The sequence below is a fragment of the Peromyscus leucopus genome, chromosome 12, assembly GCF_004664715.2.
Source record: "Peromyscus leucopus breed LL Stock chromosome 12, UCI_PerLeu_2.1, whole genome shotgun sequence".
Lineage (NCBI taxonomy): Eukaryota > Metazoa > Chordata > Mammalia > Rodentia > Cricetidae > Peromyscus > Peromyscus leucopus.
In genome coordinates, this window is record NC_051073.1 from 4,644,734 (window position 1) to 4,672,427 (window position 27,694).

General features: G+C 50.1%; 1 protein-coding gene across 1 annotated transcript; it reads left to right on the plus strand.

Moving 5' to 3' along the window:
- Cldn14 (claudin 14) lies at positions 1 to 26,595 on the plus strand. Its single transcript, XM_028879973.2, has 2 exons — positions 1 to 134; positions 25,301 to 26,595. The coding sequence occupies exon 2, from the start codon at positions 25,382 to 25,384 to the stop codon at positions 26,099 to 26,101; it is 720 nt and encodes a 239-aa protein (XP_028735806.1). The 5' UTR covers positions 1 to 134; positions 25,301 to 25,381; the 3' UTR covers positions 26,102 to 26,595.
- The last annotated feature ends 1,099 nt before the right edge of the window (positions 26,596 to 27,694 follow it).

Here is a 27,694-nt window from a genome sequence, read left to right on the forward strand (position 1 = left end):
TGCATGGGCCAGGCGTCTGGACACGGGCCAAGAAGCCGAAGCCTGTTGAAGCCACACACTCCACTCTTGGACTGACACCAGAGGCCACCCAGCCCTGCCAGGCCATACGGCCTCTCGCTCGCCTGATGTATGAGGTGGGTAGCAAGCTTTTCCCTCAGAAGAGGACTCCGAGGGATCAATTACTTAAAGTCCATAAACATGTATCGTTATAATTCTTATTCCAGTTTCTACTCAAAGCTGAAATGGCCAAAAGAAAAGAAAATAGCGAGCTGGGTACCCCCCCCTCCCAAGGCAGCTCCCTCTGCCTCTCCGGTATTTCCGGTCTGGTGGGAGACTTGTCCCCAGAGCCCTGGGTTTGTTTGACACGGAGCCACAGTTGGCACATTTGAGAATGAGGGGCCAAGAACCCAGCTGAACCCTGGACAAAACTAGGTTCTAGGTGTTCCTATACCTCGCTCTAGTAGAGCAGACGTCCCCAGTGAGGCCCAGAAGGTGTGTGCAGGCAGCAGGCTATAAGCTTCCCCTTCGAGATCTTTGGGGGCTTGGCAGGAGGTGTAAGTGGCCGGGAAACAGAGTTTGGGTTTGAAAGGTGTGTGTTTAAAAACACTGCCTTGTGGACGTTTTCAGCGAGCACGAGTTTTCTGTGTGTGGACTGCACTGGTTAAACAGTACCTTCTCATCTACCACTCACACTCCCTCGTGAGAGTTCCTCAAGGGACGCTTACCCATGATTCCTCTTCACTCTGAGGCTGAAACTATCCCCCCCGCCCCACCCCACCCCCAGCCTCGCTGCAGCCTCCCTGCGGTCAGCACGATCCATCGTACCTCTATCCTTCTCCCAGGTCTACCCCAAACAGGCAAATGGTCGTTCTCACTTTCCAATTCCAGGGCACATTCACCAGCTTGGCTTCCCCTTGTGGGGCCTCCCATAGGTGGCCGACATCCGGAGGTGCCCATCATGTGCAGGGGGGTAAGCTGTCCCACCTTAGCAGTAGGAGCCCTCTCCTGCTCAGCCGAGGAAAGTCAGGACAGAAACAGAAGGAATAGCAGCCATGCCTGGGGCCATGTTGAAGCAAGGTACTTCTGTGACATTGTTTAAACCCGCGGTTTTTAAACATTTGTTCAATATTTACTTAGATGAAAGGCCCAGTTCTCTAAATAAATAAATGGAGGGCTCAGCAGGAGGAAAGGCCCCAGGGCAGGTAGCTGCAGCCTCCCCAGAGTCTCCAGAGAATACATTTCTGGCAAGAATTTGTACCACCTCTCAGCAAAACAAAAGCCCTGCAACTAATCTCACCCACCTGGCAGACAAGGCTCTGGAGCGGACTGGGCCAGGGTCTACCTCCTGACTCCAGGTGTTTCCAGATGCCACACTTCTTCCCTGGCCCCTCCCCACCCCCTGGGGGTGACTATGGGCCAAGAGTATTCCATCTCCTCTCACTACTGGTTTGGACCTCTCAGCTGGACCACCCTGACTAAAGATGTGGCTTCTTTTCAAGTGCACAGGGAGGCCCAAACGCTCAGCTGTTCTTGTAGGGGAAAGCCCTGTGTCTGCCCCTCCCCGTCCCACCAGAGCTCTCTGGAGCTGCACGGCACATCTGATGGAACATGACCTGCACAGTGCATGAGAGTCAGGAAGGATGCTTGTGGTTCTTTGGGTCTCATAAGCACTGTCCTGGCTTCCTCCCCTGATCCTCCCCTTCAGATCTTCCCAGTTACCCTTCTGGCCTTTACAGCGCTACTTTTGATACAAAAACCACCCCCTCCCCACCCCCACAGCTTGCTAAACTTTGTCCTTGGCCTCCTCCATCGTTTCCACGAAGGCAACTTGAGCTGCATGGAAACTAGCTTTTTGACATGCAGTAGTATGCTCTTCCCTTGCCTCTTCGGGGCAAGGCCCACAGCTGTGGCTCAAAGCTGCCCCTTAGAACACACCCAGGAGGCGGAAGAAAGGCTAGGGTGGAGTAGAGAATGTGTTCACAGAACCTTCTAAACTCTTGGCGGCACTGGGCTGAGAGTTCTAGAATAAACAAGAATCGCTGTTTCCAGCTCTCGCTGCCTGAGAACGTGCAGCCTGAGGTGTGTGTGTGTTGGTGTGTGTATGTATGTGTTGTGTTTATTCATATGTATACATGGGAATTATATATGACTTTTAAGGAAAGTATTTCTAAGACCAATGGCATCATAATGAATCAGGACTGTGCAGAATGGAATTCACTAGGAACCATGTGCACCCCATTTAAAGTGTTAGGCAACTGTGGTTGCTAACACGCTCCCTCTCATAAAGCAGGGACATGTCAACAATGATCTTTCCCTCCTGTTTTAGTTATACAATGAAATTAAATACTTGGGCAGTTGCCCTGGGCCTTATCACCTATGGTGGCCATGATCCCAGGGGGCCCTGGGCCCCTGACACGCACCTGTGATCCTAGCACTAGAGGGCAGAGACCAAGGCATCCCTGAAGACTGTTAGCCAGCCAGGCTAGCAGAAGAGATGAGAGACCCTGCCTCAAAGAGTATGAGGAAGGAAAACTATGGAAGAACTGTGGCATCAATCTCTGGTCTCCACATATGCACATCCATGTGAACACATGCATACACACACCCATGTGTATACACCCATATATATACCCCCACACACACCCATGTGTATACACCTATATATATACCGCACACACAAGGAAGAGAGACATTTTGTTACGATGTTTTTCTCAGTATCAATGATTATAACTTAGTACGCTGGAAGTTATTTTTCTTTGAAGGGCTATACAAAATATGTGAGTATTTGTTCCACTACTTAAGCAAACAAAAATATACACAAAAATAGGATTTTGTTGTTGTTCAGGGTTTTTTGTTTATTAAGACTTATTATTTATTTATGCGTGTGTATCTGTGTGTATGTGCATGTGTGTGCAGATACCTCCAGAGGCCAGAAGAGGGCATCAGATCCCCTGGAGCTAGAGGGGCTGGCAGTTGGGTGCTGCAGGCCTTGGGTGCTGGGAGCTGAACTCAGGTTCTCTGTAAGAACAGCGGGTGCTCCTAACACACAGAGGCAGCTCTGCAACCCTGCCTGATTGTTGTTTTGTATTGGTGTGTGTGTGTGTGTGTGTGTGTGTGTGTGTGTGTGAGAGAGAGAGAGAGAGAAGAGAGAGAGAGAGAGAGAGAGAGAGAGAGAGAGAGGTGTATTAAAATCAGGGTTTCTCAAGGGCTAAGCAATGCTATGTATCTCCTAGTCCCCCAATCTCTTTTCATTGGATTTAACATTACTCTGTTAATTTACTGTGGGAGTTTTAATTGCTTCCAATGTTTGTCCCTGCCCAGTGGAGGTTACTGAGCTGTTACTCTAAGTATTTCTCTGGAAGCTTCCAGGGTTTTCATTCTGCCCTGAAGCCTACATCCCTAAGGCCAAGGTAGTAAATAATACATTCCTGGTGGGGGAAAATCTAGGTTTTGAATGCCTCGTAGGCCAATACTCACAATAATGGTGGGCTGGGTTACATTTAACCGACCAGCTTCCCCTTTCCCTTGCTTGTCCGTGATAAGCTGGGAATAACTGGAGCAGAGCAGAAAGATCTGCAGCCTTTGGGACAGAAGACACCATATTTTTTTCCCCACTCACTATTACTTCGAGTTTTATTCTAATCCAGCGCCAGCCTTTTCTGTCAGTGTTTAGATGCCCTCTGCACAGCCCAGCCCAGACCAGTCAGTAAAATGCAAAAGATTGTCAAGTCGGGAGTGTGGATAAAAGGAAGCAACCACTCTCTATCCAGACAGAACAGCTTTTCAGTTCACTCTCTAAAGAAGTTGCCAAGCAGTGAGATATTTCGGAGAGGCCATAATGCAGAAAAGTAATACACCTCGGTGCCTCAAATTATGAAGCTTCTAAGTCTTTTGTCTTTAAAGGGAGCAGCGTGCTTCCAGAACTTGGCTTTCAGAGTTCCTTTTGGAGCCTGAAAGAGTGGATCACAGCGCCATCCAGTGGACATCAGCGGTTTAACGGTTGGCGCCAAAGAGGAGGAAAACACATTTAAATGCTATGTTTCACCTTCCTTCCATTCATTTTCCGTTTTTTTTTTTTTTTTTTTTAACATCTTTTAAATTAGGGTGTATCTGTAGCTGACAGCATGTCACAATTTAAATCATTTTCTTTATCGGTGATCCTTCATCCAACAACTGACTCCCAGTTTCACCAAAATACAATTTTTATTGTACTTTGTGGGGTAACATTCCTTCAGTCATTTTTCCAGGGACAGTTACTGAATATCCACTTGGTGTCTGGGACTCTTTGATTTATTGTGTGTTAATCACTGCATATGTTTTTGTTCAATCACATTCAAGCTCTTGATCACGATTTCTTCGTGATCCGTCGGTGTTCGTGAGAAATAACTCCATGCATTTACAGATCCATCACCGTGGGCTTTCCTTTGGCCTTAAAGCCTGTATCATTTGACTCAGAGAATGGTGCTCACCTGAAAAGGGAAACAGAGGCAGAGTCCTCAACCCTGACTGCATGTTAGAGTCCCCTACAGGGATTCCTAAATGGTCATTTTCTCAGAGATCTGACATGGGGTCTAGGAGTGAGGCCCAGACATTCCAAGGCACCTACTGTGTGCTGGCATGAATTTTCTCCTTCATTATGGTCAGATTCATGCCAGGTTGTATAGTTGGCAGTCAAATGATTAGGCATGTCTGTTAAACAGTTAGTGGAAAACTTCGTATTTCAAAGTACAGAGCTCTTGGCTGGGTGCTGTGGTGTACATCTATAATCCCAGCACTTGGAAGGTAGAGGCAGGAGGGTTAGGATTTGAACGGCCTCCCAAGTGCAGAGTGAGTTTGAGGACAGCCTGAGCTATTTGAATCCCTGTATCAAAACATGAAAAAGTAGACAATTCTAATTTCTTATGAGAAAGATGTTTAAGGATGTAAAAACTACTCTGTGAGTGTTCATGTATGTGTGTGTGTGTGTGTGTGTGTGTGCGCGTGCGCGCGCGCGCGTGCACATGCACTTGAGGCTGTGTGTGCATTACAGTGGGAGCCATCTTGAGTGACATTCCTCAGGAGTCATCAACCTTTCTTTGAAAATAATGTTTTCACTAATCCTTTGGTAATTTCATATTTGAACTTCTTCTTCTTCTTCTTCTTCTTCTTCTTCTTCTTCTTCTTCTTCTTCTTCTTCCTCCTCCTCCTCCTCCTCCTCCTCCTCCTCATCCCCCTCCTCCCTTCCTGTTTTTGAGGCAGGGTCTCTCACTAGCCTGGTGTGCCCTGATGCTGCTAGGCTACAACACACAGCACCATGCTGGACTTTCTGTCCATGCTCTAGGCATCTAACTTAGGGCCTTCGTGCTTGCAAGAAATCACCTGGCAAAGAACAGCAGGCAGACTGAAGCCATGATCGTCAGGGGAGTCTGCTCCTAAGTGCAGCCAGATGACACAGTCTCTCCTAGAACCGTCACCCACACAGTGTCATTTGAAATGAACACAATAGGCATGTGACAGGTGTCGGCGCCAAAAGGTGCCCCCCGCAATACAGTTTAACACGCACAACTCTGTGAGCTGAGGGGTCTGAGGTACCATCTCCTTGGGGTCCTCTTCCTGGCTGAGCATGATCTCTGCCCACTCTGGAGCTGAGCCCAGCATTGCAGAGATGGCCTGGCTGTCCCTTGCCTTCAAATAGTTGTGTGTAATGGGATTCTGTACCAGACCACTCCTGACAGAGAACAGGGTTTCGCTAGCGCCGCACGTAAAGAAAGGACCCCATTCGCCTCAGGGCTTCCACCTTCTGCTGACTTTGTCATCTTAGGCGAGCTTGAGTTTATCAAGTCTCTCGTTGCCCCAATTCTTATGCAAAACTGGGACAGAAACATCAAGGATCACACAAAGCGCACAGCTTACGGTAGAGATCACCACTGCTCATGGCAGGTTCATCACGTTCAAAGGCTTTGACGTAACTAACCCCTTTTAGTCAATCTCATGCAGTCTTTACAGACCTGAGTGCAGGGCACAAGATCTTGCTGCTATCTGCAGGCCTTTCACAGCAAAGTACCAAAAAATAAACATTTAGGGCTGGAGAGATGACTCAGTAATTAAGAGCTCAGTGATTAAGATGGCTCTGCTCTTCCAGAGGACCCGGGTTCAATTCCCAGCACCCACATAGCAGCTAACAACTGTCTCTAACTCCAAGATATGACATCCTCACACAGACATACATGCAGGCAAAACACCAATAAATATGAAATAAAAGTAGATAAATTATTTAAAAAAAAAATATTTAGGGAATCTGGTAACTTACTAATCGCCAAAGAAGGAAGGAAAGAAAGAGAGAAAGAGAGGGGGAGGGGGAGGGAGGGAGGGAGGGAAGAGAAGAGAAAGGAAGGAAGGAAGGAAGAAAGGAAGGAAGGAAGGAAGGAAGGAAGGAAGGAAGGAAAGAAGGAAGGAAGCTGAGAGCATAGCCCTGTGGTAGAGTGCTTACCTAACATGCATAAGGCCCTGAATTCAATTCCCAGCTCCAAAACTAAGTTAAGAAAATAAATACTGGGTGTGTGGTGTGCATAAACCCTCACATTTGACCCATTTGATTCATAAACCAGACATGATGGTGCATGCCTGTAATCCAAACTTTAGGGGTAGAAGCAAGCAGATCAGAAGTTCAAAGTCATCCTCAGCTACATAATGAATTAGTGGTTCTCCTGGGCTACATGAGACCATGACACAATGGATGGATGGATGGGTGGATGGATGGATGGGTGGGTGGATGGGTGGATGGATAGATGGATGGATGGGTGGGTGGGTGGGTGGATGGATGGATGGATGGGTGGGTGGGTGGGTGGATGGATAGATGGATGGATGGATGATGGATGGATGGATGGATGGATGGGTGGATGGATGGGTGGATAGATGGGAAGATGGATGAATGGGTGGATGGGTGGATGGATGGATGGATGGATGGATGGATGGATGGATGGATGGATAGATGGGGAGATGGATGGATGGATGAATGGATGGATGGATGATGGATGGATGGATGGATAGATGGATAGATGGGGAAATGGATGGATGGATGGGTGGATGGATGGATGGATGATGTATGTATGGATGGATGGATGGATGGATGGATAGATGGGGAGATGGATGGGTGGATGGGTGGGTGGGTGGATGGGTGGATGGATAGATGGGGAAATGGATGGATGGATGGATGGATAATATTGCCTAGGGGGGAAATATGGCTGTACAGTTGGACCTAAAAGTACAGAATGCATTGCCTGTCTGGTCAGGTCAGGCAGCGGCTGGATGTGTCACAGTTCTGAGGCATCTCTGAGGCTGCAGAAGCAGCATGTGCCCAGCCTGACTGACCTCAGGTTAGCTGCAGGCTGAGGGTCAGATGAGGAAAACTGATTCTTCTTCCCTCCCGACGAATGTCCCATTTCACTTGCCCAGCCCCTGGTTTAGACCTGTTGTAAGGCTCCTGGATGTGAGGCTGTGTGCGCACTCTCCATAAACAGACTACAAAGGGGGACGTCTGCGGCCAAGCCAAGGCAAATACAACTATGAAAACCTATCCCGGCTTGCCCCAAGGCGTTTCCAAAAGGAAAATAAACATTGTGAATGAACAGCACGCTCTAATTCTGTGCCTCAAGGGAGCCAGGGGAGGATGGGCCAGCTCTGTTTGCAGCTGGGGCAGGCTTCTGGGCTCAGCTCTGCCCTCCTGGGAAGCCCTGGGGACCCTCAGGTTCTGCTACCAGCTGCTGATCTGTGAGAACACCCTTCTATGCGGGGCTGCGGCCCTGACAACTGAGCACCTGGGAAGCAGGAAGTCGCTGCTGGCTTTGCCAGTGGGGCTCCGTGGGCTGGAGGAACCCAGGGTCTGTCTCCAGCTGATACACAGCTGGATGACTATTGATTATCTCTGTGTCTAGATGGCTGATTGTACTTTACCGTGTGTAAGAATCATTGCACTGGGTGGAACTGACATGGAGGCGGATTCCCAGCTCTGTACCCCGAAATCCCGACTCAGAAGAATAGGGCTTGAGGTCCTGACATTCGTGTCAGTGAGCTCCCAGACAGCCTTGGGCACACTCTAAACACGGTACTAGGACTGTTTCCAGCCTCACTTGTTTTTCACTAGGTCCCCCAGGAACCCAGCCCATAACGCAGAGGGATGTTCTGTACAGATCTTACATGAAAAATGTTCTCAGCATCTGGACTGTTCTCAGGGGCAGAGAAGTCCAGGGGTGCCCTGGAATCTGGCTTCAAAAACCCTAAACCAGAGTAGGGAGACAGAGTGTGGGTGCAACACCAGTGATCGAGAAGGAGCAGGGCATGCAGGGAGGGAGGATCCTTTCGTGCGTCTCCTCACAGGTCCGCACAGTCGACCTTGCAGCCCACCGGCCACTTGGGAGCAAGCTCAGGGAATCCCTTCACTTCAGTGACCCTGGGGGAGACTGGCTGGGTCCAAGGCCTAGAAGAGGAGGGAAGGCCTCATAGAAGGGAGAAGGAAGAGAGAACCTGCCAGTGCCCGGGGGCTGAAATACACACCCAGAGGCTGCCGGTACTTGCAAGGATTGAAAAGTTTGGCTTTTAGTGTAGACTTGATAAGGTAAGGAAGGACTGGGATTTTTTTTTAGGATTTCGACAGTGACAAAAAGAAAAAAAAATCTCTCCTATATCAGAAGAGGAAGTTCCTGGGACAGGGGTGGGCTGAGATGGGCGGGGCTGCAGGGCTCCCCAGGGGGCCCAGAGCTGTCCACATCCACTCCTGACAGCATCCAGGCCGGAACAGGTCCTCAGAGCCGATCCCCGTGGGCACGGTGGCTGTCACTCCCCAGGCTGTTCTCCCTCCTTTCCCCTCAAGTTCTTGTCACAGGATGTGCACTCAGTGAGGTTCTCTAAGCCTCCTCCAGAAACCAGAGGATTTTCTGACGCTTGAGTGTGGAGACTGGGACGCAGCTCAGCGGCAGAGCGTTTGCTGAGCATGTGTAAGGTCTGGCGCTCACATGTCGGCACCGAAGGGTGGAGGCGCTCGGCTTCACAGCCTGGCAGAACCTGTGTGAATGTGAGGAGAGAACCAACTCCACAGGGCTGTTCTCTGATCTCCACACGGCTGTCCCCCATAAATCCCAACATGGGAAGGGTGGACACAGAGTAGAGCTGAACGTACAGGGAGTTGAATTCCCATGAGCCACGGGTTCACTGGCTCCAAAGCTCGTGTGTGTTCTCTTGCCTGTTCCTGAGGCTTGCCATCAGGAGTTCTTCTCTGGGTCTCTCTGCCTCTCTCTGTCTCTGTCTCTGTCTCTGTCTGTGTGTGTGTCTCTCTCTCTGTCTCTGTCTCTGTGTCTCTCTCTGTGTCTCTGTCTCTATCTCTCTCTGTCTCTCTCTCTCTCAAAGAAATCTGAGAGCATCCATCTTCTTAGAATTACCCATATGCCTGCCCTATCCCGGCCATTGGTACCACTGGTCTCTTCGGCCGCTGGTTGCCTAGGAGCAGACAGGTTGCATCAGGACCTGCAGTCTGGGTCTGCCTTTTGGGTGTCCACCCAGTGTCTCTGCTGAAGACCAGGGCCTGAGGGACTGGGGTGATGGGATTTTCATATATGTAATTCCCTGCCAGGCAGGCCAGTGGGATTCCCACTCCATCCCTGGTCGAGATGGACCTCTTGTAGTCACTGGCTTCTAGCTAGACTCTTGGGTGTAGGCTGTGTCCACTTTGGATAATATGACAAAGTCCTCTCTACACCCAAAAGGGTAATTGGAAATCCTAACTTACTTAAAAATGTTGTCAAACAGAATTCAGAAGTATTTATATTATATACCATAATCAAATGGGATTTATTCCAGAGATGCAAGAGTGATTCAGTATCTGAAGACCAATCAGTGTAACCCACCATCACGACAATAGGAAAAGACTCAAAACTGTTTGACACTCATGCAGTAGAGGTGGGGACAGAAGAAGGCCGTCTGTGAAATACATACAGCTAATGTCACAGTCAGCTAATGTCACAGTCAGCTAATGTCACAGTCAGCTAATGTCACAGTCGCTGTAGGTTCTACATCCACAGAGTCAGCTGACTGTGGGTTGAAAATACTAGGGAAACCTGCATCTCTGTCACCACTCCATAAACTACACCACAGGACCATGGCAGTCCCTGACTTGCAGGGCATCAGCTCACTCGGCACTGTCTTCACACGGCCCACTTCCCCCACCCCACCCCCCACACATACACACCATGCCCTTCCCTTTCCGGACATCTGCCATTGGGTTGAGGGCCATCTTAATCCTTATATGATCTCATCATATTTTTCTGTGTTGAGACAGGATCTCCCTGTGTGGCTCTGGCTAGCCTGGAGTCCACCATGTAGACCAGGCTGGCCTCAAACTCATGGGGCAACTCCTGCCTCTGCCTCCTGAGTGCTGGGACAGGCACGTACCACCATGCCCAGATAATAGTTTCTTATTTACATCGGCAAAGACCCTGGTTCCAAACAGGTCACATTCTAAATTCTGGGTGGATGTGAGTTCAGGGGTAGACGGACACACAAGGGTTCATGGCAGGGGTTCGAGGGCAAAGTTCCACATCTCTGTTCTTCCTGAAGTGGTGGGACCCCAGGAGGGCGCAAGTTCTAGGAAAAGATCAGCCTCGGATCATCTGACTCATCCTACATGTACCACATTTGTTTCAGTACTGTCTATGCTTTCACAACTGACCTTCAGAAGTCCCCAGCTTCCCGAAACGCTGTCCCTAGCGCGTGTGCCCCCGTAGTGCGTGTGCCCCCGTAGTGCGCGTGCCCCATAGCGCGTGCGCCCCGCAGCGTGTGCGCCTGGCTCCCCTGGCTCCCCGTTCTGACGCAGCCCTTCCCCTGCCCTTTTATGACATTTGCTTATTTGTTCATACCCTTTCTTGTTCCAAAAAAGGTTTCAGGCAGATGGCTTTTATTACCGGCTGCAGGAGAACACTGGGATCCTGTGGCACAGTCTCCTCGGCAAACACAAACTGCGGTGAAGCCAACATGAAAAGGTCCAAACGCGCTCGGCAATTAAAATGACGGGGTCGAGTTTGACACTGGGTTCCCGTCCCCGCTCTCTCTGACTCCAGGGTACACACCCAGTCCTGGCTGTTCTGTTTCTAAAAGCTGGGTGTGTGGCTTCTTGTTTTCTGGGTGACCTCTGAGTAGAAGAGGGTAGATTCCCGGTTAAACTGTAGGGTCCTCTGTGAGGAGAGTCCACTGAGGGACATGGGGGCATTTAAGTACCAGAATTGAGCCCCGTGGTCACATGAGACCCTAACTGGCTTGCTGGAAAAGCTGTGAGCCCCTTGGCTAATACTTTATAACAAAACATGGCAAAAAAAATATGCAGCTCCCTGGTTTAACATGAGGCCAAGGAAAGTCTTTCTTGGGCTTAATTATTCTCCTTTTTACTTTATTTACTGAGAACTTCTAGAATGATTGGGCTCTGCCTCTGTCAAAATCACTTCTATATGTCCAGGTGTATACATGTACTTGCTGGAGTGAGTGTGCGTGCCTCTGTGTGTGTGTGTGTGTGTGTGTGTGTGTCTGTGTCTATGTGCACTTGTGCGTGCATGCAGTGTGTGTCCATGTGTGAGCTTATGTGGGCAAGAGACAGAGTTATCAGAACCCTTCTTGATAGCTACACCTGGACACACAGCGGATTCTGGACTGGTACCCTGTACCTAGACACAGGGCCCATCTCAGACCCTTTTCTCAGAACAATAGTCATTTCTGGTGGGTGGCTCCAGGGAGGGCTGGTAACTCTGAGGTAGTGGTGGTGGAGGGGAGAGCTCACAGCTTGTCTGGGAGGAGGCCTCGGGTGAGGAGGACCAGACTGGAGGCCCAGACAAGATGGCTGGCAATGATAGCAGCTTCCTCCTGGGCACACACTTCATTAAACACCACTCACGAGAGGGCGCTTATATCATTACAAGGTCTGAGGCACACTAGAGGTGTGACGTTGGGTGCCAGCAGACAAGTGTGTCAGAGAGGTAGCAGTTGGGGGTGTGGGTTGCCCAGGGCAGGTGTGGCAGGCACCGCTCTGCACCAGGTCTGCTGCAGGCCGTGTGGCACCTCTGCCTGGGGCAGCCTCGAAGGGCTGAGGAGCCTCCCACAGCATCAGGCTTCCTGTCATGACCCTGAGTCCTAATGTAAGCGTTCCCCGGGATTTCCATCGGGCTCTCGGCCAGACAGAACAGAGACGGGAAAAGGGTGTTTCCATTGTCTGAGAACACAGTACCCCACAGAACTCCTTCCTCATAAACGTGGGCAAGGACAACTGGGTAATCATGTGAGCTCAGCACATTTGTATTTATACTTTTACACTTACATATAAAATATGAGGTAAAGCAATGCCACCCTAAGGACCAGTTGTCTCCAAACTTCAAGCCTTGGTCCTCGGGGTGGCATAATTGGGCGGTGATAGGCAGGACCTAATGAGAGGGTTTTTTGGTTTTTTGTCGTGAGACATTCTCGTGAGGAGATTGTGAGACCCCAGTTTCTCTGCTTCCCCTTTCCTTCCTGTCCAGTCCCAGAGATCAGCACTCCACCTCACACTCCTGGTCATGAAGCCCTCAGCGAGCAATAGGCCACTGGTCATGGGTGAATCCTCTAAAACTCTGAACCAAAATAAACCTTTCTTCTTTTTAAGTTAATTGTTTCAGGGTTTTTGCTGTCGCAATGGAAAACTAAATAACATAAATACCCGAAAAATAAAATGTACCACTTTAACGGTTGACTCAAGACAGCTCTCACTTCCAAAGGAATCAGCGGTTCATTCTGAGCTAAATTGGAGTGACTCGGGAACAGATTTGGGCTGGCTCAAAAGACATGTTCCGGGGTTGAGAAGATGGTTCAGTCATTTGAGAGCACTGACTGCTCTTCCAGAAGACTCAGGTTCAATCCCCAGCACCCACGTGGTGCCTCAAACCATGTGTAACTCCAGATGTGGGACTCTGCACCATTTTTTTTTTTATCTCCATGGACACTGTACTCATGTGGTGCACAAACATACGTGCAGGCAAAACATCCACACACATACAACAGAATATTAATAATAGATTAATAACAAACGTAGGTAGCTGGGCATAGTGATGCACGCCTTTAATCTCAGCACTCTGGAGGCAGAGGCAGGTAGATCTCTGAGTTCAAGGCCAGTCTGGTCTACAGAGTGAGTTCCAGGACAGCCAGGGCTAGCCAGAGAAACTATGTTTTGAAAAAAAAAAAATTGTGTAAAAAGACATGTTCCACCATAGAAGCCGCTATTTCGAATTTCATTAGTTTCATAACAAAGATAAGTCAAGGTGTTTATCATTAAACTGGCTGGTGCACAGGCTGGGGTTACTACACCATGGAGAAGTCTGTTATTGGTCTCGGATGTTAGCTGGTGAGAATCTTAGCCTAGGCTGGTGGGAGCTCTAGTCTGCTAAGGATACAGTTCAAAGGTTTACCTGATAGCCATAGGATTGCCAGTCCAGGCACAGAGACAGCGAAGGACATCTAAGGCTCATAACTGCCTGTAATTCATGTCTGTCATGCATGAAGACCGGAGTTCCATCCACAGCACCATGTAAAAACAAAACAAAACAAAAACCCTTTATTTTAATGATGTTTTCAGGACTATTATATTAAGCAGTGAGTAAGGTAAACACAATGTTATGGTGTGTGGACATTTTGTCAAACCCTTATAAGTCTTGACTTTCTTTTGGAACAACTGTTCCTGTTTGGGACTAAATTATGGAAGGTCTCAGCATTATGGCCTGGTTCGAGTCTCTGGATAGACAAGACTGCACCTTTCTTAAGCATACAGGCAGAGTCGCTGGAGTCTGTCTAGACATAAAGGTGTGGGTTGGTTTCCATCCATCCTCGTTAGTGACTCCAGCGTGGTCACTCACCCTGCCTACTCTGAGCAGGGGTCACAGGCACGGCTGCCCAGGGACATTAGCAGTCCGGGAAGATCGTCTTGTCAACACTTGACTTCTAAGTGGAGTAAGCTAGTCACAAAACTATGAATACTGTCTGTCCCCACCACACGGGATGTTTAGAACAGTGAAGTCCGTAGAGACAGTGGGATGGTCGGCCACCACACGGAAATGGGGGGTGGGGGTTGCTTAATGACTCCAGATGTTTGTTGGAAGTCACAAAATCATTTTGGAGATAGAAGTTGACATATCTATCTTCAGTACCCAATGTGACTGACTTTGTACATTTGGTGGCAGAACTATGCTCTTAGATGATTCTGTGAGCTGAGGATGCTGGAATAAAGAAGATCCGCACCTGGGTCAAAGGTTCTGTGAGGCTGAGTAACTAGTCAGAAGTTCATGACTGGGGGAGTTAGAATCTTTCGGCTCCAGAGCCAAATTATTATTATTATTATTATTATTATTATTATTATTATATTTATATTTTTAGTTTAATTTGATGTGTAGTAGTGTGTGTATGTGTGCATGAGTGTGGAGGCAAGAAGAGGGTGCCAGACCCCTGAAGCCACTCAACTTAGGTGCTGGGGTCTAAACTCAGGTCCTCAGCAAGAGCAGCAAGTGTTCCTAACCACTGAGCCATCTTTCCAGACTTCCTGGGCCGTTTTCGGTCCCCTTGAGATTCCTTCACTGGTACCTCTCCGCCTGACCTAACATGTTTTCCCATCACATGTTGTTATCTGAGAGCTGGAGAGTTGGCTCAGTGGTCAAAACATGTGCCGCTCTCACAGAGGACCAGAGTTCAGTTCCCAGTACCCAGGTCAGGTAGTTCACCACCCTATTCTGGCCTTCAAAGATACCCATACTCATGTTTACACACACACACACACACACACACACACACACACACACACACACACACACACACACAATTTAAATATAAAGTAAGATCTTTTTTAAAACAAAGTAAATTATTCGCTACTTTTATTTTCTCTCTACTCAGGACTTCCTAAGAATGTACAATGAGTGCTGAGAAATCAACAGGTTATCTAAAGTGCCGGGGATGGGATGTAGGCGTAGAGTGCTTGTCTGGCTCACATGAAGCCCCGAGTGAGTTCCCTCTAATCAGCATCAGAAGGCTGAAGGAGGAAAGTTCAGTTTGAGGCTATCCTTGGCTACACAGTGAGCCCCCACAACAACTCAGGGAAAAAAAAGTCCCTTCAGAACATTTGCATCTTAGTGTCTGCTGGCACCCCAGCAGACACCAGTGATCTTCAAATGCCCCGGCCTGTCCTACCTCCAGAGAGGCTCATTCCTTCCATGACTCCGTCTCAGCTCATGGGAAAATCTTTTCACGGGACGGAGGGTGCAGTCGGGTCAGAAACTGTCAGACCTGGGCAGAAGACTCAATGAAGTCTTTGGCCCAAGCACAAGGACCTGAGTTTGCATCCCCAGGACCTCCACAAAGAGCTGGACACAGTGGAAAACCCGGAACCTCAGGGCTGGGGAGGCAGAAACGGGCGGATCCCAGGGGCTCCCTGGCCAGTCATCAAGTTCTGCCACATATAGTGAGAGACCCTGTCTCAAAACATAAGGCAGAGAGTAAAAAAGGAGACACTGGATGTCAACCTCTAATATCCACACATATACACATACACATAGACAGACACCTACAGAGAGACAGACAGACACACACACACACACAGATACACATAAACATAGACATACATGCACACACACAGAGACAGATAGACACACACACAGAGACACATACACAAACAGACACACAGAAAGACAGAGACACACAGAGACACACACAGAGACATACACAAGCAGACACACACACAGAGACAGACACAGAGAGAGACACACACAAACACAGAGAGACACACACAGAGAGAGAGACACACACACACAGAGACACACAAACACAGACACAGAGAGAGACACACACAAAAAAAATTAAAATGAAGCACAAAACTTTTAAAGATGAAGCAGACACTAAGTTGTAGAAGCTCACACTCCTACCTCCCAGGTGCTCCCTTCCTGTCTACACCATTGTTGCTAGGGACGAAGGGACCAGGCTGAACCATGCCCAGGGCCATCTGCCCAGCAGAGATTTTTCACAGCATCCCCTCTACCAATGACTGATGAGTGCCGAGAGAGGTTCCTGAACACTTAGATTCGTTACCATAGAGAAGCTAATGGAATCAACCAGAAACTCGGTGGTTCTCAGCACACCGTGGCCTCCCAGAATCACACCCTGGACTCCTGAAGGGCCTGGAGTCATTCCTAGCCGGGCCAGGTCTCTGCACCACCTTGGAGGTCTCAAGGCCAACATCTCCCACCTCCCGAGAAGGCTGTCTTCCCCCTTCGGCTCTTACCTCCAACCCGATGTGCTTGCCTGTCATTCAGCACGATGCCCCATTGACCTTCCTACTCAGTACCGTTTCCTGCCTACAGACATCACCTGAATCAGCCACCAGGCTAAAAACAACCAGAGAAGGAAGTTGCTCCTTCCTCAGAATTCAGTATTGGGAAACCAAATTGCTCAATAGGGAAAAAAAAGTCCAAAGCCATGTGGGGACAACTGCCAGGTGGACGGTTCAGAGGACGTGCCACTGTGGCCACAGCTGGCGTGCAGGAGACCTTTTTACTCATTGACAGGAGTCTGGTGACTTTTAGAGAAGTTGACAAATAAAGCCAGAGCAGAGAGGTCGGAAAAGGGTGACGGAGCAGTGGAGGGGGGGGACGCTTCACCTGCTGGCCACAGAGACCCCTTAGTCGGCCCTGTGTGGATGTCTCAGGTGTTCTTATTCCAAATGCAGGTATGACGTTTCTGGTTGGTCTTGAAGGCCTGCCTCAGCAAGGCCACCTGGTAGGGCGCCCCGGGTGGTTAATGTTAACCAAAGGGCGTGTGTGCCCACGCAGACTCTACTCAGAGACCGTAATTGACCAGACAACTGTCTCTCAAACGCCCTGGCCTCGAAGCTTCCGGTTGGTGAGTGAGGCGAAGCTGGAAGACCTGCGGTGTCCCTGAGCCCGAGCCAGCTGCGTTCCAGAGCAGCGAGGTGGATGGGACTCCAGGTCTTCTGTGAGTGAGTGGGAGTGACGGGGTTGGCGGTCATTTCTCTCAAAAGCTGGGCCCCTGCCCTCGGGTGTGTGGGTGGACGAGTTGGAAGGCAGTCAGTGGCCTGGAGAAAGGGAGCGCTCTCCAGGTGAAAGAGTCACTGTGGTCCTTGGGCCTGGGTGTCTTGGGGGACCGTAAGACATTGGGATTGAGGGCAGCCAAGCTGCCGAGGACCCAGGAAGGGCAGGAATCTGGTTCCACAGTATCTGGGCAAAGCTCTCTCTTCGCTTGCTGGACCTCAGTTTGGGAGCAAGGACTGAATCCGTGGGATGTTTGGGACCCTGTGTCAGCTGGGGAGCTTTATCATGACTATTCAGAACTGCTACCTGAGAGCATCCTCCTCCTCCTCCTCCTCCTCCTCACGGGAACCTCTCCCTGACCCCCAAGCACGCGCACATATACTTGGGAGAAGAAGAAATGAGTCGGTTTGGTTCCTCTATCTATCTGTCTGTCTGTCTATCTATCATCTATCTATTTATCACCTATCATCTATCTATCATAGCTCTATGTGTGATTGTGAGGATATGTGTGTGTTTGAGTGTGCATGTGTGCACATCCATGGGGAGGCCAGGAATACTGTCCACCTTATTGTTTGAGGCAGGGTCTCTCATTAACTTGGAGCTCACCCATTAGTCTAAGCTGACTGACTGGAGAGCCCCGGGGACCCACCACCTCTCCAGTGCTGGGTCTTTAATCCTCCACTCCCTTGAGCCCCATATCCTCAGCAGCTGTCTTCCCAAGGCAGGTGACAGGACTCTGGACAAGGTAGAAAAGGAAGCAGGATTAGCATCCTGAGAGGGTCTCCAAACTGGAGATATCTGGGGCTCTGGCTTTTAATGCCCGTGGAGAGCTTGACATTTTTGAAGGTTTAAGTCCTTTAGGTACTAGGTTTAGATTTGAAGTTGGTAAACTAGAGCATCACCCACAATGGCGGACCTGAGGTCCCCATCTGGGTCTGAGGCTGCCTGTGGCCTCAACACTTAATTGCGCCTCTCTCTGGCTGGCCCCTGATCCTTATGAATGATCGAACCTCAACCTCATGCTCCTTGCGTTTGCTGGTGGCCCCCAAACTGGACCTTCAGGTTTTCACTGTATTATCTCGGCATCTTCTCCCCAGCTTAGGGAGCCTCTGCCTCGAGGTGGTGGTGATGAGTCAGGCTGAGCAGATTGCCTCCAACGACTCAGGCTGGGAGGCAGTGCTGGCCTCCGCCCTTATCTGGATCCCTGTGATCCACCAATCTTGGAGGCTTCCTGTCTTTTACGTACTTATCTGTGCAGGAGATGATGCCTCGTGAGGCATCTGTGGACAAAACTACACAGGTGAAGAAGAGCAAATTCATCTTTGGGAGCCATGGAAACATTACCGCTCTAGTGACTTCTCCTTGCCATACAAAGCAGCTTACGGCAGAGGGATTTACGGTTCGAGGCAGAAAAGCCATCGCCACAGGGACACGAGACAGAAATGAGTGCTGCTCCCACACCCCTTTCGCATTCAGTCAGTGCTCCCAGCCCCTGGAACAGTGCTCCCAAAGTTCACTATGAATCTTCCTCCTTCAACTAACCTAAATCTGCAGAGCCATGCAGAGTTTTGTTTCTAATGTTGGTTCTGTGCTGTCGATTGGTCAATAGCAACCATCTCGATTACTAACAAGTATTTCCTGTTATCCATTTTTTAAAATATTTATTTACTCAGGCAGGCCGTGCATGTGGAGGTCACAGGACAACTTTGGGAGTCAGTTCTCACCTTTCATCCTGTTGAGGCAGGGTCTCTCTTGTCTCCGATGCGACACTGTGGGGCACTGTGTACTCCTGGACAGCTGGATCAGGGGGCTTCTCCTGCCTCCACCTCCCATCTAGTCATAAAAGTACTGGGATTGGAAATCCTGGGCTCCAAATCCAGACTTTGTGTGGGTTCCAAGCATAGGACTCTGGTCCTCCGACCTACACGGCTAATGTTTCTCTAAGCTATCTCTCTAGCCCTGAGTTGGGTGTGTGCATGTAGATAAAAATCGATGAAGTTTAATATGTTCGTGGGGTGGGTTTTTTTTTTTATTGTTTTCTTGTCTACATCAGAAAAGACGTCCTGGAGTACAGAAATATATCAAAGTCAAGCTTGTACCAAGGCCATCTTGAGATTCAGACAGTGGATCTTGCCAGCTCAGGAGTGATTCCTGGAGCTTTTAACCCACGCATTCCTCCGTCTGCCTGGCGTGTGTGTTTCTTATTCAGCAGCGAATCCCCACACTGTTTGCCAAGACCATGAGCTTTCGGGGGGCTCAGCCAACAGCAACAGCGAGAGGGGAGCTGCCCGGCATCTTGCCGTCGAGTGACTATAAAGAGAGGAAGAGAGGAGGCGGGTTGCCAGCTCTGCAGCTTCCCTCCCGGTGGGTGGGCCATCATGGGGATCCCATGGTTTCTCTATGACAAGAGAGACATGAAACCTGTGGTGGGGAGCCCCAGGTCTGTGTCCACTGGCCGCTCCTGGGCACCGGAGACCAGCGACAGCTTTGTCCCCAAAGCTTCCGGTGCTGTCCAGTGGACGACAGTAACCATCACGATTACTGACAAGTATTTCCTGCTTTCCACTTTTTAAAATATTTATTTATTTAGGCAGGACGTGCATGTGGGGGTCAGAGGACGACCTTCCGGAGTCAGTCTCACCGAGTTTCACCCTGCTGAGGCGGGTCTCTCTTGTCTCCAGGCTGTGCTGTGTTCTCCTGGACAGCTGGATAAGGGAGCTTGGACCATATTCACGGAGATATCCAGGCTACACTTAAGAAAAAAATAAGCACATGAAGCCATATTTTTTACACCACAGGACACTGTGAGAGAGTCCCTGCTCCTTTCAAACTCACAACCAGATGTTCTCGACTGTTTAATGGGGGGAAAGCCCCAACGCCCAGCTCTTGGGTTCATCCTCACGGACAGGGCTGCAGGCCCGATCTGTGGCTGCTCCAAGGAGCCAGCCTCTCTGTGAAAGGTTCACTCAGCTGTGAGCACTGCTCATTGCTACCGACATCTTGGAATTCCCAGTAGTTTCTGAACAAGGATCTGTGTTTGTATTTGTAATGGGTTCAGCTTGAAAGCAGGCAAAGGTAACACCTAGCACCCAGTATGCCTCAGAGAAAGTGCACAGCCTGATCACATGTACACATGAAAGGCCACCTTCTCTCTGGGTCCTTGAATTCCAGGGAAATCTACAATCTGAAATCCCATCAGTGACTCAGTTAACTTTAACTTCTAAACATGTAAAAGGTGTAGACAGGGCTGGATGTAGCTCCGTTTGTAGAGTGCCTGCCTGGCACACGTGAAGCCCTGGGTTTGGTCCCAGGACTCCACAAACTGGGTGTGGTTCTGCACACTTATAATACCCAAACTCAGAAAGTAGAGGCAGGAGGATCAGAGATTCAAGGACATCTTTGGCTACAAATCAAATTTAAGGCCAGCCTGGGCTATGTGAGACTGTCACAAAATTAATCAATTAGTTAATTTAGTTAACTGAAAATTCAAAGTCTGCATATTGAAGTGGCATCGGCTGCACCGTAAGCCAGGCCTGGTTGTGCCTGTCTGAAATCCCAGCACTGAGCATCGGGTAGAGTCACGAGTGTCACAAGTTCATCCTTGGCTGCACGGAAATTTGAGGCCAACCTGAGCTGTGTGAGACCCTCACAAAAAGAGAGAGGGAGGGAGGGAGGGAGGGAGGAGAAGAAGGGAGGGAGGGGGGGAGGGAGGAAGGAAGGAAGGAAGGAAGGAAGGAAGGAAGGAAGGAAGGAAGGAAGGAAGGAAGGAAGAAACCCCGTATTGCTTTAAATGTTAATGTCACCCAAAACACTGTATCAAGGACACAAATGATACCTTGGGACCAGATGTCTAGACAGCCAGAGAGCTAACACCACGGCACAATCCTTCATCATCCCATCACTGTCTTTCTTCACCAGCCATTGTCTGGTTGCCCAAGGCCATCTGTCTCTCACCCTGCCAGCCTCACCCACCTGGTCACAGCTCTTCCAGTGTCTCTCACCCAAGGGTCACAGTCTTCTCCTCTTTGGTCTCCCTGCTCAGCCCAGTCACTTAATGACTTTGAACTTGAATTTCCCCACCTTTCAATGAGAATAACAAAATGCACATTGTAGATGCTCAAGAATCCACCATCGGTGGAAGCACAAGGTCCGAGTACCAGGGACACTGAGCACTTTCACCTGAGGAGTCCCTGGACTCAACATGCAGTCTCGGAGAACGGGATTGAAGCAGCCTCCACAGTGTTTTATTTAGCATCGGTAAATCTTTGCTTTACATTTTCATATGCACCACATTTGTTACTGCGGCCGTATGTCCCAGTTCAATGTTCAAATGGATAACTTTCAGAGGTTCACAAAACTCACAGGCCAGCTGTGCTGTCTTACCCCTGGAGGTCTCCAACCCGGCCGTGACAGCGTCCTGTGGCTTGGTTTGGGGTTTTCTCTTCCCCTCCCTCCCTCCCTCTCACTCAGCTGTATGTCTGTCTTGATCTAGGTCCTAACTGAAGGGGGCCCCACTGAGCTCTATTACATTTCCAAGGTTTTTTTTGTTTTTTTTTTTTTTTTTTTTTTTTTTTTTTTTTTTTTTTTTGGTTTTTCGAGACAGGGTTTCTCTGTGTAGCTTTGCGCCTTTCCTGGAACTCGCTTTGTAGACCAGGTTGGCCTCGAACTCACAGAGATCCACCTGGCTCTGCCTCCCGAGTGCTGGGATTAAAGGCGTGCGCCACCACCGCCCGGCCATTTCCAAGGTTTTTATGACCTATGAAACCAAGACATGTTGATATAAGAAAAACTGACAGTAATTTACTGTCCAGGGGGTTGTAGGGGGACTGGAAAGATGGCTGCCTGGTTGAGAACACCTACTATTCTTTCAGGAGCCATATCCGGTGGCTCATACTGTAACTCCAGTTCCAGGGATCCGACCCCTCTGACCTCCACAGGCAACACACACGCACACTCACACACACACACACACACACACACACACACACACGCACACTCACACACACACTCACACACACACTCACATACACACTCACACACACACTCACACACACACATACACACGGTGCAGGCACACATACATACACATAATTAATAATTAATTTTTTTTAAGAAGGGAGAAGAAAAGCAGACAACCAACCTAAGAAGGACAGCCAGCCAGTGGTTGGGTGCAGGCAGCAAGCTGAACACACCTTAGCCTCAAACTCTTCCTAGGTTAAATATTATTATCATTATTATTATTATTATTATTATTATTATTATTATTTAATGTGGAGAAGCCCAGTCATTTGAACCATGTGTGGGCCACTTGGACAAAGCCTGTCTTTGAACTTCATATCAACAGGAGATTTTCCAGATCTTTCTTCTCTTTTTCTGTCTTCTACATTTAGGGACATGAAGGTAGACGCTGCTTTGTTTAATGTAGTGACCACACAAAGCCACCAGATTTTTTCAGCACTCTGCTCTGGAGGAGGCTCACTCTTGTATTCAGACTTGGTGTGTGTTTTTCTCTAACTTCCTGGGCTAAGTAGACAGTGCTGGAGAGAGGGAGGAGTAGCTGGAGGGAGGATTAGCTGAAGGAAGGGGAGTAGCTGGGGAGGGGGAGTAACTGGGGCAGTGGGGGAGTAGTTGGAAGAAGAGGGAGTAGCTGGGGGGAGGAGTAGCTGGAGGAAGGGGAGTAGCTGGGGGAGGGGGAATAACTGAAGGGAAGGAGAGTCGCTGGGGACACTTAACGAACAAAAATTGATTCTAGAAATCTGGGACCTAGGCTCCTCAGGGCTCCTCCTGAGGGCTGTGAGGGGCAGGCTGTCCCAAAACTCTGTCCAAGCTTCCAGGGGCTGCTGGATCTGGAACATTCTGGGCTTCTAGATGCATCACTCCAAACTCTGCACCAATCTTGGCATGTTTTCTCTTAGTCTTCGTGTGTCTTCTGTCTTCTCATAAAGACACTAATCTTGGCCTGGAGAGGTGGCTCAGCGGTTAAGAAGGCTTTGCTCTTACAAGGCAAGTTTTTGAAAAATGAAAAATAACCTAGCATATCTATGCAACTAGGAAAAGAACAGCTATAAAAACAGGTTTTTTACTGAAATTCAGTTATTTCATCTTAAAATGTTGACAATCTGCATTCTTAAAAATTATTCATTTAGTATGTTATGCATGTGTGTATGTGCACATATGTGGGGGACGTGAAGATAGAGATTGGGGACAACTTGAAGGGTTGGTTCTGTCCCTTCCACCGTTTGGACCCCAGGGATCAAACTCGGGTCCCTCAGGCTTGGCAGCAAGCACCTCTACCCACTGAGCCGGCTGCCAGCCCTGATCCGTATTTGTAAAGAGTCTGAGTAGTGGGATGATGCCTCCTGGGAAAGGCTTAGAATTCCTGTGATCCAGGTGACTTTGGGTGTTTCACACCGAATCTGGCGGCTCTTGCAGATTGAGAAATGACCTCTGAGGTCCTGCACCTGGAATTGGTTTTCATCTAACCAACACAAGCGTTCTTGGTTGGAAAAGGCGTTTTCTTTGCCCGCGTGTGCAGACATGGGTTAAGCTACAACATGTCATTTCTGTGTGACTTGGGGGAGACATCTCCCACTGATGTCCTGAATGAGCACAGTAGGCACTATCACGCCATTTAGTTCTGGTTGCGTTATTACCTGCCTGTGATTCTCACAGACCGCGTGAACGGCCTAGAAAGTCCTGTCAGTTTAAACTATCAGTGCCTGCAAGGCTGACAGGGAACTTAAAGTTATAGGAAGTGTGGGGCTGTAACAACCATCTCTAAATCTCTTTAGGGTGCAGGGAAGCCCCCCGACACACACACACACAACACACACACACACACACACACCAGTGCCTTCACCTTGTCAGATGCCGCGCTGCCCACCTGGCCCACTGGGAGCAGAGCCTTTGTCTTGGACCTGCACCTCCTTCGCAAATGTTCCCACAGGCAGACACATGCCTGTGGGGAAAACAGTAGCCCACAGGGAACTCCCAAGTCAGCCCTGGGTGGGCCAGTCCTGCGCCCGCCGGCCCGGAGCACACAGCTCCAGCCTTCCTATGCAAACAGCAGGGCAGGTGATGCCTTCCGCAGCAGCTTGGGAGGAGAGTCACGAGGCTTCCAGGGAGCCGTTCAGTTAATATGTTTTCTACAGAATGAATGGCGGCCTTAAAGTGAGGATCGAGGCCAGGAAGAAATGCCTGATGCCAGCAGCCGATGCCACTATGGGAGAGAGGGAAACTGGAGGTGGGGGGAGGGGGCTCATTAACACATCTTAAATTAGAAAATCCGTAAATTAAAAATAGCAACCTACTGATTTCTAAAATTAGCCCTCCTTGCTTTCCATAAATACACACTGAGACCTCCCCAGACTGGTCCACTCACCAAGGCCGTGGGCTCAGGCAGGCGAGCTTTCCTTACGGTCCTTACTTAATGAGTAACTTCACAAGGAAGGGTTGGACAGGCTCTAGAGTTCGGGGTCAGGGGTCATCCGGGGAGCCCAGTGTAGTCCCACCGAGGGCCACCTGGAGCAGCTGAGGACTGACCTGACTCCTGCTTGAGGGAATTCCCCACCCTGGGCTGCCTCTGTGGCTAGCAAGGCAGAGCTGGCCCTATGCCGGGCGGGTGGGGGCGACACCCTGTTACAGAACCTAAGCTCCTGGCCACCTGGGAAACCTGTCCCTGGGCAGCAGTCGGCAACCTTGATGTCACATCGGCTCTGAATTCCAAAGCAGCCTCTGGCCTGCCTCTGGGGTGCCTGAGAAAGTCACCGCCTTAGAGACACAGCCACCCAAGGCTGTTCTCCCAGTCACAACTGGTACACCTTAACAGGTGTCAGTCAGTGCAGGCTGTGTGGATAACATTGTCACCTCCAATGACTGACCAAACAGAAGGAAGGTCCAGGTGTAACAGAAAGACTGGAGGGTAGACAAAAGGCAGAACTTCCTCCACGTGCTTCCCATGAGTAGGTCCCAGGAGACATTCAGAATGGGGGCTCTGAAGGGCAATTCCCTGGGGGTCTCCAGGAAGCACAGGCTGCTGGGACCTGCATCTCTCTCTTCCAGATCTGTCCGTCCACCCTGTGAAGTCCCCGAAACCATTTTATTTTTAGGACATGTTAATTATCATACCAGCTGCCTATGGAAAAGTGTTTGAGCGACAGAAATAAGTGCGTCGAGATAATATTTAACCCAGCTCCCTTTCTCACCCTCCCTCTCCTCCTCGGCTTTATTAGGCCTCCTGCGGGCACCTGAGGACCAGACCCACCCCTGGGGACCTGGGCGCTGCCCGGCGCGGCTAGCGGGGGCCCTTGGCCATGGCCAGCACAGCCGTCCAGCTCCTGGGCTTCCTGCTTAGCTTCCTGGGCATGGTGGGAACGCTCATCACCACTATCCTGCCTCACTGGCGGAGGACGGCCCACGTGGGTACCAACATCCTGACTGCCGTGTCCTACCTGAAGGGGCTGTGGATGGAGTGCGTGTGGCACAGCACGGGCATCTACCAGTGCCAGATCTACCGCTCACTGCTGGCGCTGCCCCGGGACCTGCAAGCTGCCCGGGCACTCATGGTCATCTCCTGCCTGCTGTCGGGCATGGCCTCCGCCTGCGCTGTGGTGGGCATGAAGTGCACTCGCTGTGCCAAGGGCACACCCGCCAAGACCACCTTCGCGGTGCTGGGGGGCGCGCTCTTCCTGCTGGCCGGCCTGCTGTGCCTGGTGGCCGTGTCCTGGACCACGAACGATGTGGTGCAGAATTTCTACAACCCGCTGCTGCCCAGCGGCATGAAGTTCGAGATCGGCCAGGCCCTGTACCTGGGCTTCATCTCCTCCTCCCTGTCTCTCATCGGGGGCACCCTACTCTGCTTGTCCTGCCAGGATGAGGCCCCCTACAGGCCCTACCAGGCCCAGTCCAGGCCTGGGGCCACCACCACGGCCACCGCCCCTGCCTACCGCCCACCAGCAGCCTACAAGGACAACCACGCCCCCTCGGTGACCTCAGCCTCGCACAGTGGGTACAGGTTGAACGATTATGTGTGAGTTCCTTCCCCGGGCCTCTGCCAGGGCTGCTGGCCCCGAGGGACCGCTGACGGATGCAGGGGGAACGCAGGGACCCACGTGCATGTGTGGAAGTGAGCCCAGAACACAGGGAAGGGTGCTCTTCAAAGCAAAGACTTCTCAAAAGTGCTGGTTTTGTATTTATTCTATGTATTTATGTGAGTGGTCTAATAAGAGATCAATAAAGAGTGGCCCGGAAGCTTGGCCCACGGGGTTGGTTTGCCGCCCAGGGTCTGTGAGGTGGACAGCAGCAGGTCCTGCATCAGGCATGGAAAATCTCATCTGAGCCCCAGGGAGTTGGAGTGTCCTGGCTGTGCAGCCACACTCAGGATGAGGACCCCTGAGCCGGACACTGAAGCACTAGCATCCACTAGTGCATGATGGGAAAATCATAGAAAGCCGGTTGCTGTGCCCCACCCACCCCACCCCCACAGGAAGTCACAGAAGCCTCTAGCAAAAGTAAAGAGGTTGCTGTCTACCTGCAAGGCATTCTCATTTTAAAATAATGTATTTGTGTGTGTGTGTGTGTGTGTGTGTGTGTGTGAGAGAGAGAGAGAGAGAGAGAGAGAGTGTTTCTGCCACCATGTGGGACTTGGGATCAAACTCAGGTCACTGGGCCTGCCCCAAATACCTCTCCACACTGAGTGATCTTGCTGGCCCAACAGTTCCCACTTCAGGGAGCTAAAAAGGGAAGCGCGTCTGGTGCCTCCACTTACTATGTGTTGGCCAGAATTTCAGTCAGGACTGCTTGAATTTGCTAGACTCTTTTCTGGAGTAATCAGTCCTAGTTGTCATGACAACAGGTTTTAGAGGGCTCCTTCAACTAGAGAAAAAACTCCTAGAAAGTTGGGGGGGGCGGTGCTTGAAAGCTTCGGGAACCCTCGTGACTGTCCTTTCTGGCTTCAGTCACATGACCAGAGAGCTGAATAATGTCTCCCCCAACCTCACTCCTGCAGCCTAACCATGGTTCTGGGCTCGCATCCTTGCTCTGCCTCAGCCTCGGTCCCAGGCTTGGAGTGTGGAGGAAAGATCCACAAGAGAACTGCAGTGGAACAGGGGATCTCAGTGGTGCTGCCCGGGAGACCCTGGCCCATGATCACAAAGGTAAGAATAAATATCCAAAAGGGAGGTGAACGGAGGCTCACTACTCAAGTCCTGGACCTAGACAGGCCTCGGGGAACTTCCTCACCCCTGCATTAGCGACTTTTCTAATAATAAACATACCTGTCAGGGACTGGGATGAGGTTCCGTTGGAGAGTGTTTGCCTAGCATGCACCAGGCCCTGGGGTTGGTCCCCAGCATCACATAAAACTGTGTGTGGAGGTGTGCACCAGCTGTCTCAGAAATTAGAGATGGAGATGGAAAGATGAGAAGCTCTTGACTGCACAGCCTGTTCAAGGACAGTCTGGGCTGCATGAGACCCTGCCTCAGAAATGAAAAACAAACAAACAGCCTGTTAAGATGCAGCTCGGGGGACTGTGTTTATTGTGGCTACAGTCTAAGGGTTCTGTCCACCACGGCAGCGGGATCGTGATGCAGCTGGTTACGTGGAATCCACAGTCAGGAAGCCGTGAG